This window comes from Ursus americanus, chromosome 14 (genome assembly GCF_024610735.1).
Source record: "Ursus americanus isolate L20-20 chromosome 14, mUrsAme1.1.p, whole genome shotgun sequence".
In the NCBI taxonomy this organism is placed as follows: Eukaryota; Metazoa; Chordata; class Mammalia; order Carnivora; family Ursidae; genus Ursus; species Ursus americanus.
Window position 1 is genome coordinate 31715566 of NC_142140.1, and position 15226 is coordinate 31730791.

Consider the following 15226-nt stretch of genomic DNA (forward strand, 5'->3'; position numbering starts at 1 on the left):
TGAACTTATAATACACAACATATATTAATAGTAGTGCATGCATATACTAGTTATATATACAACTTTGAGGGGGGTTATGCTTAAATTGTTTTCACTGATAGGGTTGCTCAATCCAAGAAGCCTGGAGAACAAGGCTCTAGAGAGTGATATGGGAAAGGCTTTTCATGCTAATTACACTTCTGCAAGGGAGCCATATGGTTATGTACTGACATTACAAAATCAACAATCCTGGCACAAAGATAAAGATCAACCAAACATAACACAAAAGTTGGTACTGCACAGTGAAGTTCTTAAAAATCAGACACTAAATTCCAATAGCTAAGCTTTTGGAATTTTGTAGATCTGAATCGGCTGCCTTAGTCTCAAATATTTGCTTTTTGGGATAAAATAGAACAATGCCATCAGTTTATTAGCAATCAGACAATTTAAACTTTTTTGGATATTGCCCAAGAACTTTCCCAAAAGAATACTGTAATCTGGATGAAATTCCAGTGCAACCTAAGTAAATATTAAATATCTCTTACCTCTAATATTTGCCGCCCGTATGTTTTTATTTGCTGGAGTTCAAGGCCCTGAATCTTCTTAGGGTTGCAGTACTTCTTTAGAAATGGGTCTTTTGGTTTTGCCTTTGGAAAAGCACAAAGAGCATATTAAGAAAGCAGCAGAGGGTCTGAATTCCACATGTAGCCTCCTGGAACAGGCAGGACTCTAAGCAGCTGGGGGTGGCAGATGAGGTCAGCTCGTGGGATGTGGGTTTTTAAATTACAAGACTCTGTACAGTTAATAGAAAGAGGTTGACCCGAGTTCCATCCTTTCTCTGTTCCAGTGCAGATGGGTCTTGGCCTTAGCAGACCCCAAAGTCTTGTTTTCCAACTTTACTGAGATAGTTCAGTATTGTTTTGTTAAGTGAAAGACACAAACTTTAAAACTGACCTAAGAGAGCAGCCTACAATGGTAATGGACATAATCATTACCTGTTCAACCTTCTTTCATTTGGGGAAAGGAATGCTCTTTAACAAGACTCGGTAGTTTTACTGCTAAAATCAAAATAAATTCCAAATCAAATCAAACTTAAAATAAAACCCTCAGGGCCTAACTTCCGGAATCTTAGGGATCAAGTATCTGCAATAGGTTCTGAAGGGATTGAGAACTTCTTTATGACCATGAACTTGCACCATGAGTACCTTGTAGATCAGGTCCTTCAAAGTTCCTTTTTCATTAAACATCCTAATAAGCAATGCAGAGGACTCATTAGCTGTGGCAAAGGTGACCCGAAATATATAAGGGTGCTGCCAAAACAAAAAAGAAATTCACATTTATTCGCATCAGCATCTGGGTCCTTTGAGATCAAGAATCTGGTTATACAGAGTTAAGCACCATCTCAGCAGTTTAGTTGCACATAAATGTGGGGATGTTCCCTGAACATGTGGCATTTTCTTATCAGATAATCAACTAGCATGTCGTTCTTCAGGAGACAGAAGGAACATACACTATACTGACAAAGGGACACAGACAACTGGCATGGTGAGCTCTCCCCGTGAAGGCATCTGTCTGGGGATGCACATGCTCTGAGCTCAGGCACAAGTCTGGGGGACAACGGTTTTCATATTCTGCCTCTGTACACTGGTAAAGAATACAGCCAAACCTAGCACAGCCAAGTGAGGACCAGGATAAATGCGTCTCCATTCACAGCATTGCCTAACATTTCACGCTGCTGTTTGGTGCCAAGCCAGGGAGCGTAAAAGCCAGAAAAGCAAAAAAGCAGCATCTTTTGGCATCTTGGCCCTTATCCAAAGCAGCTAGCATGAATCTTCCCGTCCTTCTTTTGCAGGGTGCAGTATGATGATTCAGTGTCTTCCTGAGGTGGGGTCATTGACGTCAACCAAGTGGGGGTGGACAGTAAGACAAATTATTTAATGGCTGAAAGTCCTCATATGACCTGGAATTTTGGTTACATGAACCAACTGGCTTCAGGCAGGTATTACAATGTCCATTTGCTCAAACGAGTACCATTAAAATTTAAACCCACAGGACGTGAGCTGGGCAAAGGTTTGGGAGGGCAGGGGTTGAGTGGGTTGGGGGATGGAAGGGTGTGTCCAGGAAAATATAGTCCTTGATCATGAAGCTTCTTCTGACCACCACATCAAAATGACTGCTGTTGATACTGTAACAGCTTAGTACAATATAATTCATATACCATCATAATTCACCTATTTGTAGTGTACAATTCAATGGTTTTCATATATATGGAGCTGTACAAACTACCACACAATCTAGTTTTAGAACACTTTCATCACCCCAAAAAGGAACCCAATGAATAAAATAAAAATCCTTGAGTTCAAACTGATATAAATAGACAAAGAAGAGAGACTAGGAAGCTCTTCCTTACAGTACAATGCCAACTGATAAACATAAGAGGAATGATGGGGTTGTTGGAAAATCTCAGTGAAGCTAAACCTAGTGGAGCTTTGATAAGAACAGGACATTTACACAGTCTCAAAATATCTCCCTTATTAATTCTTGTTACTTATTTGATGAAAATAAATTAAGGATGGGCACAAATATTTAGCCTGTGGCTTTTTTTCTTTTTAAATAAGAACAGGGGCGCCTGGGTGGCACAGCGGTTAAGTGTCTGCCTTCGGCTCAGGGCGTGATCCTGGAGTTATGGGATCGAGCCCCACATCAGGCTCCTCCGCTATGAGCCTGCTTCTTCCTCTCCCACTCCCCCTGCCTGTGTTCCCTCTCTCACTGGCTGTCTCTATCTCTGTCGAATAAATAAATAAAATCTTTAAAAAAAAAGAACAAAAAACTGGAAGTGGTCCAAATGTCTTGTAGAAGATTAGTTGAATAAACTGAAGTAAAGCCAATGATAATTCTATGCAGCCAGTAATAATGATATTATACTATATTTATTCAACATAAAAGATGTGCATGGTGTACCATTAACCAAAAAATCAGGTTTTAAAACAATATGTGTATAATTTTTCAAAAATAACCACATAAAGTTCTAGAAAAGCAACAACTAAACATTTTGGTTCATACTCCTGGTTGGCTGGGATTACAGGTGAGTTTCATTTTCTCATTTTTGCTTGTCCATGTTTTCTGACTTTTCTACAATTAATACGCACCACTGATCTGCACTACCTTCCTTTTTAAAAAGCACAACCATTAAAGGAAATTTGGAATTGAATGCTGAGAGCCTATGTCACACAACTAATCACACACAAAGACCACAGCATTCTTCTTGGCTACACTGCACACCTCATTAAAAGCTTGGTTTTGCTAGCTTGACAAGACACTCTATCTTCAAAAATGAATCTGCCAACCCAGCTGGACAGGTCAGCATAATTGTGCTCATGAATGACTCATTCTAGGGTCCTGTATCCTCGTGCAGACCACAGATAAAGAACATCAATACTAACTCCCTTTTCTGGCCAGATTAGTCTTTTCCTGAAGACATTCTGCAAATATATTGATGTGGTTCTTTCCACTACAGGCCTTGGATCAGAACTGTACATTAGCATAAATAATGCCAGGCACTCCTAAAGGCCAACTAGTTGGCCTGTGAGAAGAGTGACTCGGACAGCAAAAGGGCCCTTTGTGCCTTCCCTCACCTAGCTTGTCTAAATCCATATTAGTTCTGTCTTCACGGGTGAGAAACCGATTTTTCAACTCCACGGATAGAAGAAACATCCTCACCGAGAACAAAGTGGGTGCTTTCCTACTCGGATATTTGCTGAAAACACATGTAAGCATTTAAATCATCAAGTTTCATGGGCTGTGCCGATGTCCTGAACGCCACTTACACGGCCTCTGAACTACGGAGCAGCCCTGAGCAATTTCAGTGTGAACTGAAATCCACTGCACCCCTCCATGCTCTTGAGCCTACAGACTATTTCTGGCTCTTCTGTCCATGGTCACCTACAAGGAAACACTCTTAACCTCTCATCAGGACCTAGAATGATAGAAGGGCTTGGGGCGCCTGGCTGGCTCAGTCAGTAGAGCATATGACTCCTGATGTTGGAGTTGTGCATTTGAGCCTCACGTTGGGTGTAGAGATTACTTAAAACTAAAATAGGAAAAAAAAGAAAAAGAATAGATGGGCTTGTACTTACCAAACAGGAAGGCAGAAGTTTGATTAGACACTGAAAATCTTTATCTGACAGATACTTGTCGGGACCAAGGTCAGCCTGAAAACATGGGGGAAAATATCAGGGTGTTGCTTTAAATTATCAAAATAAAAATTCCTTGTAAACCTTTCCTTTTTTATCATTTGTCCAAATATATGACTGTAAACCAAAGATGAGAGCCACACAAAGTCTTGCTGCCTCAAGGCTTTTCTGGAGAGGCAGAATGCAAACGTATAAATACCAGGACTTAACGACACTCTTGGGTCATGGGTATTAAGGAGGGCACTTGTTATCATGAGCACCGGGTGTTGCGTGTAAGTGATGAATCAGTGAATGCTACTCCAGAAACCATTATTGCACTGTATGTTAACTACCTAGAATTAAAAAAACAAAAACAAAAAAAAAGATTTTAAAAAAGCCAAAAACTATGCTTTTATCAAATTCCATTAGCCAAACCACTAGAAGGCCTGAAATGAGAGGTAACATAAAGTAATGCCCAAGTATTTCTTCTTTAAAACAAACTGCAAAACTGCCAATCCTAAAGAGGTTCCAGAACTATGTTAAACTGTTCCTGTTTCTTTCCAGATGTTTACTAGTTGATCAAATACAATCATATGGATATAACCAAATGAATAAGCGAAGTGACTCAAAATGACTCTCCTTTGATGTGGGGCTGAAGAGGCCTTTACAACATCACTCAGAAGCACATACAATTTCTTAATTATCTTTTTTCAATATCTGCTTTCATAAACCCATCTCAAGTCCATGAAAGGAGACTGAAGCAAAAAACCAGCTTACCCAGCTTAACACTAGCCGTTCCTTTGGCTGATTTTTAATCTTCATCAAAAAATATTTCTTCCTTATCCTCCAACCTGCCATAAAAGCAGAGATGTAGTCACAGCAAATCATTTTTACACCAATAGATAGAAGTTTCATCAACTAAGTGATTAAAAAAATTAAGACTGGCAATCTTATCCATAGCAATACAGGCACCAGTAAAAACAGAACCTGATAATATTGACATGGGAAAGACTGCACTTAAGAAAAACAAAACAAAACAGAACAAAACCCCAAAACGAAAAAAACCCATAAAAAACACAACAACTGCAAACAAAGAAACTATTCACGGGAACAGGAAAACGGGCACTTCAGTTGAGGTGTAGTGAGAAAGAGAGACGAAGAATAATGATGGATGGTTCCGAAAGTACACATTACTACCCCCTGACTCTCCAGGGGGCACTTTACCCGAGATTCATTAAGTATACAAGTTACGGACTGCGTCTTCAAGCAGTAGGAAGGCAAAAAGAAGAAGAAATCACCTGCACTGAAGAGCTTTCTTGGGCTACAGATAGGAAAGCGTGACAGAGAGTCCAGTTCTGTGGTCTGTTTGGACAGACCAGGCATGCGTCAGTTTCTCACCTATGTCTTTCAATGGTTCTACCACCTCCCACTTTGGTTCTGATCGGAAGAACATGGAGACTTGCTGTAAGGCGATCTCTGCAACGACATTTTAGAAACTCATCAGTCCAACCGATCAGGAAAGTACCACATGGTTAAGATGTTATTCTTGCAAATGAAATCTTTATAAGTCTATGACCTTCTCAAAAAGCTTAATTACAAAAAAAAAAAAAAAAAAAAAAGCCAGAGAGTAAGTGTGCAATGTAGTATTCTAGATCGGATCCTAGAACAGAAAAAGGACAGTAGTGGAAAAACAAGTGAAATCTGATGAACATCTGTAGTTAACAGTAATGCACCAGTGGTGATTTCTTAGTTTTGATAAATGTGCCATGGTTATGTAAGATGTTAATATGAGGGGAACTCGTTGAGGGGTGGTATATGGAAACTCTCTGTACTAGCACTGCTGTTTTTCTGTAAGTCTAAAATTATTCTGAAGTAAAAAGTTTATTAAGAAGAGTAATTACTAATGATGTGAAAAATATACAAATATATATTTTTTAAACTGAAAGATTTAAAATACGTAAACTAGGAGGCATAAGCCAGATATATGCACCAGGCCACAACCCAAGCACAAAACTCAAAATGTGTTCTGAGGTCAGCTCAGAACAGTATTTATGTTGCTCTAAGTGATATTTATCCTGTCTTCATTCCTCATGGAATTATAGCTTTCACCAACAAAGAAGCGATTAGCCTTAAATACATATTGGAAATAAAAGCCAGTGTTTTAGAAAAACATCTACGTACAGCAACAATACAGTTCTATTGTGGGATGTTACCATACCCCTGTTTACTGAAAAAAATCCATCCCCCTTTTTGTGTTCGTTTATCATAAGAACGTTTCCCCTTTTTAAGAAGACAATGAGAAGAGGAAGTTCTTTAAAGTTCACTGTATTAAGAAATTATCAGAATAACTGTGCTTTTACATTTCCTGCAAAAAGAAACATCCGTAATTTGCTCTTTTCCTTCAACACAATGAGAAAGGGAAGCTCTCAGATCCCTGAGAGCAAACAGCAATACTGCAGATTCACTGTGGAATTTCACCTCCGCCCAGCATCAGTGGCATTCCAGGCCAACTGGTGAGGAATGAGATTCGGCAGAAATGCTCTCCATATGTCAGAATGACCTTGTCTGGAATTACCATGCCTGGTGCTTGGCAAACAATGTGATTCTGATATATTTTACAGTACATCATGAGTTAAGACATTCAGGGAAGAAAACAATCTACTAACTATTGGTTTACTGACTCGAAATGTAAATTGTTGATGCTGTCCACACAGAAGAAAACATGAGATGACCAGATACAAAACTGACTTCATTTACATTTGTTCTAACTACCCCAAAGTGACAAATCATTTGGAGGGATCAGTGTGGCAGAAGCATATAAAATTTTCATAATTAATGCTGGGAACTCTGTTGAGTTAATGTTGATACAACGTTGATATAAAATGTTTTTAAGCATTTCCAAAACAACTTGAACAGAAACAATCGTAAAAACGAACATAAACAAACTAAAAAGGCATTATTTTCAGTGAAGATCATATCAACTTTGGGAAGGAGCATGAAAAATAATTTTCTAAATACAGTACAATGTCATTCTAAGAGAGTGTAAAGGACAGTCGGTTCGTAACTAACAGTGACTCATAATTCCCCACAAAATCATTAGTCAACATTTATCGTATGCTACTACGTACCATACATTGTTCTAGGAATGGGGGAAATAGCTGTCAACAACTGGAACATGCGGGATTTGTTGCTGATAAATTGAGGACTGGGAAATAGCTTTTTTTTTTTTTTTTAAACCTTAGGGAATCAGGAAATTGTAGAAAGGACATTTTCTTTCCCCTGAACTATGATTTATTGTCCAGTAAATCACATGACTACCAAACTTCCAATACGAATCCGCCCCCCCACCCCCAGGTTCAGGAAACACACTTCAATCCTAAGCATCTGCTCCTCTGCTTAGAAGCATTTACCAGCAACTCATCTCCTTACAAAATCAAGGCCAAGCTTCTAAACCTAAGTGTTAACTCAGCTCTGGCTTTAACTTGACTTTCTGTCTTTACGCCTCCACACAGGTAGTGTGGTGCCTAGATTTACCTGCCTTGACCCCTGAAGACAGGACCAACCCCACCCCTCCGCATTTTCCATTCCTGTCCACCTATCCCTCAAGGCTCAGCCCAAAGCCGGCCACTCCTGAGCCAGGTCTCCCCCAGCCTCCATCCTCTGTACATTCCCAGAGCTACGTGTGTCCTTCTCCTACGGGATTCACCCAAGGTTGGTCCTGTGTTAGGGCTACTCTCTTCCACTAGACTGTGAACTCTGGCTGTGAAGGCTACGTCTTAATCTGAGTAAAAGCCCACTGCCACATGGAAATATTTTTTTCTCTCCTGCAGCACTGGCCCTTGCCTTTTGGCCTGGCTAACTTCTACTTATCCTTAAATCTCCATGTAGGCATCAATTCTTCTGGAAGCCTTCCTCCACCTTCAAAACTGGATCATCTGCACCCCTACTCCCACCCTCAAGGTGCTGGGCCATGTCTACTCTGCCAGAGCCTTCACCTGTCAATCCCCCTGCAGAAGTGCCCTGGGGTGGGGGTAGGGGACTATGCTTTCCTTAATGCTGTATTTGTAGCACCTGACAGAGTATGCGCTCAATAAATACTTGATGAAGCAAGAACTAGGGGTTCAATACATGTTCGATGCATGTGGACACTCGCTCCCATTAGAACATGAAATCCATGCGAAGAAAGGCATCTGCCCTTCCATTTCTTTAATACTGACGGACACATGGGGAAAAACTGCATGTTCAGGAAATGCTGAGAAACAAGCCCCAGACAGGAAATGCAGAGCAAGGCCTTTAGGCCCACCCTGTGCTTCCCGCAGAGCTCTGACTTCTCAGCTCAGAATGTACCAGCTGCCCCCACTGTGTGCAGCCTCCAGGCCCACGATCATTGCAGAGAACAGACTCCAGCCCTGCAAGCGGGCTCCAGATCCCCGATCCACTACAGCAGGTGGCGCCACAGAGGCCTGCACCGTGGACTTGGGCCTAAAAAATGGCTCCAACGCACCCAGCTGGTTCCAAATATAAACCCCCACCCGCAACCCTCCCTCCGTCCTTCTATCCTTTAGCCCACTACTACCTGACCTACTCATAGGGTTCCGGGGTTTCAGGACTACAAGAGGGCCTGTACAATGCCTGCCTACCCCCCTCCCTCTCCTCTTGGTCCATAGGTCAGGACCTGAGGCTCACAGAGGGGAAATGCTGCTGACGACAAAGCTGGGGACCAGGATCCAAGCCTCCATACTTCTGGTCCAAGTGACTTCTGCAATGGACATTAAAAATCCCCTTATTCTGACGGGGTGTGAGGTTTGAAGTGGGAAGACAGCTACAGTGCACCGAGGCTTTTAAATGACAGAGCACCTTGTTAATAAGACAAATAAGGTGAAGTGTGCGTGGGGTGGGGGATGTGTGCGTGTGTTTTCCAATATAAGCCCATCATGACTGGAAGATACCTGTTCTCCCTGTAACAAAAGCTGGCCCTCAATTAGACTTGGTAATACAAATGGACACCTCACAACTCCCCCACAGAGCACCAAGGACCTCTGTTTCTTTGGTCATCTGGAGAACACGAGGGGAGGGGAGGGGAGGGGAGGGGAGGGGAGGGGAGGGGAGGGGAGGAAAGATCAGAAATCCCAGGCTGGAGAGCTGGGGAGGAGGCAGCTGCTGATAGCCTGAAGTTCCTAGTTCCCCACCCCTGCGGACTAGGCTGGCATCACAGTCCCCCTCCAACCTGGCATCTTCAACCTCAGAGCAAGAGGCAGGAAAAGCGGCCTCGGAGACTTGGGCCACGGGAGCAGCTGAACTCAAATCCTGCTGAAGCAGAGCGGGGTGGTGATTGCAGACCATCTGGAAACAGGTAAGAGGTGGAGACCTTATCCATATGAAAGGGGGGAGTGACCCTGCTTAGAGAAGAGCCACACGTTGGCGGTAGGCAGAGTGCCGTGCCCTCGGGAACCAGAGGCCATGGTTTGAGTTTCGGGAAGCCAGACAAGTCTGCCTGGTTTTCCGGGGATTGGCTCGGTCAAGCTGGTGCAGAGGAGGATGCCTGGGCTTCCCTTCCCTGAGGCGGCTAGTGAGTCAGCCTAGAAGCAAGACAAGTTCTGACGTTTCATTCAAAGGGGGCAATAAATCAGCATCCATCCCTTATTGTTTCGTTACAGGACTGTGTCCTCTAAACAGCACAGCTTCTTGAACATTCGGGTCCGGTGGGAGTCTCTGGCAGCCTTCTTAGATCTCTGCCCACATTTGCTTTGGACTCCTGTCTGCCAAGCGGGGGAGTGGGGGTGGGGGGAGAGGTGGAGGAGGTGGAGGAGGAAAGGTCAAGTACAATAGCAGCATGGAGGGGGTACAGAAGGAAATATAGGGATCAGGTAATCTTCCAGGGGCAAAGCAGCATTTTAACTGGAAAACACTCAGACATCGTACCCTGGTACAAGCTGATGAATGTGCAACCCTAGTAAGGCCTTTCCTCTCAGGCTATCTCTCACCTGTAAATGAGTTAGTTATGACATGCCTGCTCCAAAATCTCTTCTAGCTCTGACCCCACGTAACTCAATGTACTCCTGGTACAAGCTCCCCTTGCACCAGCACCCCTCCCCCCAAGGCCTGCACCCAGCACACAGCATAGGCATAGCAGACACTGAAGGTCTATGGAACAGAACGGACGGCATCACCCTGCGAGCACTGCACCTTGAGCCTTGCCCTCGGGAATACATTTGCAGACACTGTCGGGAAGTAAGTAGACAAACCAATGAGCACAGCTATGTTAGGGCTGATTTGACAACAGTCAATCCAGACGGCTCACCATCTGACAATGTGAGAACAATCGAGGTGAGGCATGGTAACTGAAAGCCCTGAGAGATGCTACTCTGGAGGAAGTTAAACTGTCCTGGAAGTCCCAGGCCTGTGATGTCTTTTCTCCCAGATGAATCAAAAAACAACTGCGGGAAGAATGAAAGCCTTGTAATAACTCAATGCTTGATTTCGTCGCTTAGAGTCAATGTGAGTTTGAACTAAACTTTCCTTCACCTGGTTGCATTCTAGAAAGGCATTTTTCTCACCTTTGCAGGTACTTCCATTAGAAGATAGGAGGTACACTCTATAGCAAGGCTTCTCAGACTTGAATGCATATGCAATTCCCCTGGGGACTTTGTAAACTCAGATCCTGAACTGTAGGTTTGGGATGGGGCCTGAATTCAGCATTTTTGATAAGCTCCCAGTGATGCCAATGCTCTGGGTTAGACGACCACACTGTGACGTGAGGAGCAAGGTCCAAGGGCTACGGTTTTCAAACTCCAGCTGCATACTGGAACCTCTTGCGGAGCTTTACAAAGTAGGAGCTCCCCCAAGCCATAGATATTTTCATTTAATTGGCATGAGTACCTGGGCACCAAGATTTTTTTAAGCTCCCTGGGTGAGTCTATTATGCAGAAAAATTTGGTACCTGACAAGCAGTCCCCTATTTCCCTCTCTCTGAAACAGGAATAAAAGCGCCTCCCTTTAATTACTTCAAAAGCGGTATTGTGAGGACCTGAAATAGAACGTGTACACAATCTATTCTCTTAGCAAGGAAATCAGCTTATGAAAAATACCCGGAGTTCCACTAGGACTCTAAGCCTGGCTCAGCTTCAACAAATCAGTCGGACTCTCGTCACTGGCTCAGTTCTATGACGGTTTCCAGTGGTCTCTTCAAGGCCACACCAAGGAATACTGAATATTTAATCACTCATTCTGCTGACAACAGGCTCAGGTTATCAACGCCAGCTTTGTGTATAACTGGCACCCTTTCCACCTCAGTCCCCTGACTGATCCAGGGAAGGTCTAGAAGACAACTAGCTCGTCCTTAGGCTTTGCCTTGAGTGCGTCTCTGGGAGCAACTGGGAAGACACAGAAAGGACCCTTCTGAACCATGCGGTATAAAGTAATTCCCAGAAAAACCAGACATACTCTGTGTTGTAAATACAAAAACAGATCCAGATAAACATCAGATTGAGATTATGGTACAGATTATTGTGGATTATTTACTTTCTGTTCTGTCAGGGGAGACAATAAAGACAAGACTCTAAGACCCCATAACTTCTCTTTCATATTCTTCTGTGCAAACACCACAAACATTTTAGAAGTAATTATTTTCTTCTTGTACTCTTACAGTAAATTACAACCGGGTAAAACATTAATAAGCAAATAATGGCCTATAACAAATGTACACATGACCCCGTTTGGAAATAATTCCTCCCATGTGTTATCTCCAGCAAAGAACAGTGCCTCTGGAGTCACGCGACCGTCGCTCAGAGATCCCCTTGCTTACCAGTGTAGTTTGCAGAGTAGTTGTTTGGGTCTAAAAACTTCTTAACCAGCTCACAATTAGACAAGATATGATTTGTGGTGATAACGTTGAGATAGTTCTGAAGACCTTTCTGCCTCTCAGCTATGAATTCACGATCCATGTTACCAATCAATTTTTTGGGAGGAAGAGGTAGACTGAGGCCTGCAATCTTTAATGAAAAGAGAAGTGTTATACTCCTGTCATCCCCACATAAGAAGCAGTTATCAGAATCCTGAGGCACCACATTTCATTCAGATGTGGCCTAATTTCAGTGCTATGATAGAAATGTGAAAAACTGCAACTCAGAATTGATAAAATACTGTATTAAGTACAGCAACTTTAAAACTTAATTTTTTTTTAAAAACTTTTTCTATCAAACTTACATGAACATCATTTCGAGACAGTCTTTTTACTCTAAGCAGCCCCGTGACACGCCCCTCCCCAACCACCTCTGCCAACAGGTGACCCAGCCATTATCCACTCCCCAGAGACAGCCACATCCAATTCTCTTAGCTGATCTTTTTGGCACAGGGTTCATTATGAATTGATTTTCATTGTTAGGTATTAATCTATTAATTTCCCATTATGGATTAAATTCTCTTTCACAATCCTGATCTCACCCCACACGCAACTTATTCGTAATCCCTCCAATATAGTTATAATTTTTTTTAGTGCAAAATTCCTATTTACGTTAGGTGATATGCACCACTGAGCCAGAAAGCCATGCTTACAATTCCTTTTTATCAACTGGTCTTTTTTGTTTGTTTTAGGTTTCTATTCAACTCCAAACTCCCCATCTAAGCATATTCTCAACACATTCAGATACAAAGATGCATCAGTTTCGTCTTCTTGAGGAGTGCCTGCTCCAAGCAGGACTGGTGGTCCCCACACCTGCTGGGCTGGCATCCTGGGACATCACACTAGGGATGCTTTTGCCCTTCTTCTGACGAACCCCATTTCTCTATCCATACCTTCCTTTTTTGTAGAAGAATCCCTGATTTTTGGTGGGCATACCCTCCGTCAGCTTCCTAAAAAGGGAGCCAGGGAGGTCAATTTTGTGAAAAGTTGCATGTGTAAATGTCTTTATGCTACCCGCACACTACAGTGATAGGGAATCTTGATGTGGAATTCTAAGTTCGAAATATTTGTTCTTTCAGAATTTTTAAGAACTACTTTATTGTCTTCTAGCTTCTGGTGCTGCTGTAAGCAGTAGATTCTTGCTTCTGTTTTTGGTGTGTGTGTGTGTGTGTGTGTGTGTGTGTGTGTGTGTGTGTGTGTGTGTGTGTGTGTGTTTTCCTCCCTGGAAGCTTCTAGGGTCTTCTCTCCTTGACCCCAGTTTGTGAATTTCATGTGCCTCTCTGCAGGTCTATTTTCACCCTCTGTGCTTAGTATCCAGCCCTTTCTATCTGGAAATGAACATCCTTGCGTTCTTTGGTATTTTCTGGTATTAGATCATTATTTCTTCCCCTCTGTGCCCTTTGCTTGCTTTTCCTGGGACTTATTCCAGTGCTGGGCCTTCTAGACTGGTGGTCTTCTATTCTCACCTTTTCTCTCTTATTTTCCACCTTTGTTAAACAATATTTTTCCCTACTGAAAAATTTTTCTGGGATAATTCCTTTATCATTCAGCTCTTCTAAAGAATTTTCATTTCTACTATTATCTTTTTTTAATTTCTGAGTACTTTCTTTTCTTTAGTAGCATCTTGAATGTAATGCAATTTCTTATCTCTCTGAGATCATAAAAGATAATCTTTCTGAAGAGCCTGAAATGTTCCTCTTACTGCATATATTCTGCTTCCTGGAGGGTTTTTTTTTTTTTCCTATTTATTTTCATTGTTATCTTTTATGTTAGAAGTATTCCTTAGGGGGCGGTGCCTCAGTGGCTCAGTCAGTTAAATGTCTGCCTTCGGTTCAGGTCATGATCTCAGGGTCCTGGGATGGAGCCCTGGGTCAGACTCCCTGCTCAGCAGGGAGTCTACCTGTCCCTCTCCCTTTCCCTCTGTCCCCTTGTCTCTCTCTCAAATAAATAAATAAACAAATCTTTTTAAAAAAAAAAAAGTGTTCCTTAGAAATCTGGCGATGCTGGGACAACAAAAGCCGACTTAGAAGTGCTCGGTGAGTGGCCGGGGCCTATCTGCTGTGGGTTTTATTTTAGCACAGGACTTGACTCAGCTATTTCATTGGGAAAACCTGTAATCTCAGCATCTTTAGCTCTTTCCTCTTAAACTGGGCAGATCCCCCTCCCCCCCAATCTTCCAATCCCCTGCCTGAAGGGTATAGGTCTGACTACCAATATTCCAGGAGCTGAAAGGAAGAAGGTTTGCAGAAGGGGGCAAAGGTGGGGGTGAGAGCCAGTGCTCACACGTATTATGTAATTCCTGCATTCCCCAGTCCAAAGACTGGTCTCCCCTCTCCAGAGAATAAACTTCCAGAAGGGCAGGCATAAGTTGCTAGATGGGGGAAGGTCTGGGGATCTGACTGCTTCTTAAACGTACTCTCAACTCCTGATTTCAGCTTGACCTTGCCCCACACTGGAAGCAGCACTTTGCGCTAAACCTTTTGGAGGTTCTGTACTGTAAAACAGGACCCAATGGGGTTATCCATCCCCCCTCCCCGCCCAGCTCAGAATTCTGCCCTCCTATATCTCCTTAATTGGTTAGCTCTCATCCACTGGATTTGCAGCTTCAAATGTTTTGTTGTGATTTTTATCTTTTCCTATTCTACTTGTCCTTCAGGGTGTGTGTGTGTGTGTGTGTGTGTGTGTGTGTGTGTAAAGATCAACTTACTGCTGTTGTAGAGTGGCTTCAGGAGGAAGGAAAAGTAAATGCAGGTGGCTCAGCTTGTCACTTTCCAGATCACTTAAAACTTTGTGAGTCTATTTTTTAAACTTGAAAAACAAAAGCATCAGGGATGCCTGGGTGGCCTCAGTGGGTTAAGCTGCCTTCAGTTCAGGTCATGATCCCAGGGTCCTGGGGTCAAGTCCCACATTGGGCTCCTTGCTCATCGGGGAACCTGCTTCTGCCTCTGCCTTCTACTCCCCTTGCTTGTGCATGCTTGCGCACGCTCTCTCTCTCAAATAAATAAATAAAATATTTTTTTAAAAAAAGCATCAGAATGGCATCTTAATTTAATGAGCAAAATCACTTTCAAAGAGCAGTTGTACTCTACACTTAAAATGCTTAGATTAGAACAGGCAAGTGACATGCATACTGATTGAAGGGATCATCTTAAGAGAAGGGCATCTTTAATTCAGG

General features: G+C 42.7%; 1 protein-coding gene across 8 annotated transcripts in view; it reads right to left on the minus strand.

Annotated features, from left to right (window-relative positions):
* The window catches only part of PXK (PX domain containing serine/threonine kinase like), an 81453-nt gene that overhangs the window by 26924 nt on the left and 39303 nt on the right, over positions 1 to 15226 (minus strand). For all 8 annotated transcript variants that reach the window (XM_087866910.1, XM_087866909.1, XM_045807465.2 and 5 more), the window contains 6 exons: positions 11956 to 12142; positions 5550 to 5627; positions 4929 to 5002; positions 4116 to 4190; positions 1185 to 1289; positions 525 to 626 (listed from right to left, as the gene is read on the minus strand). In XM_087866910.1, the coding sequence (XP_087723036.1) occupies positions 525 to 626; positions 1185 to 1289; positions 4116 to 4190; positions 4929 to 5002; positions 5550 to 5627; positions 11956 to 12142 (621 nt within the window). The remainder of the gene's footprint in view (positions 1 to 524; positions 627 to 1184; positions 1290 to 4115; positions 4191 to 4928; positions 5003 to 5549; positions 5628 to 11955; positions 12143 to 15226) is intronic.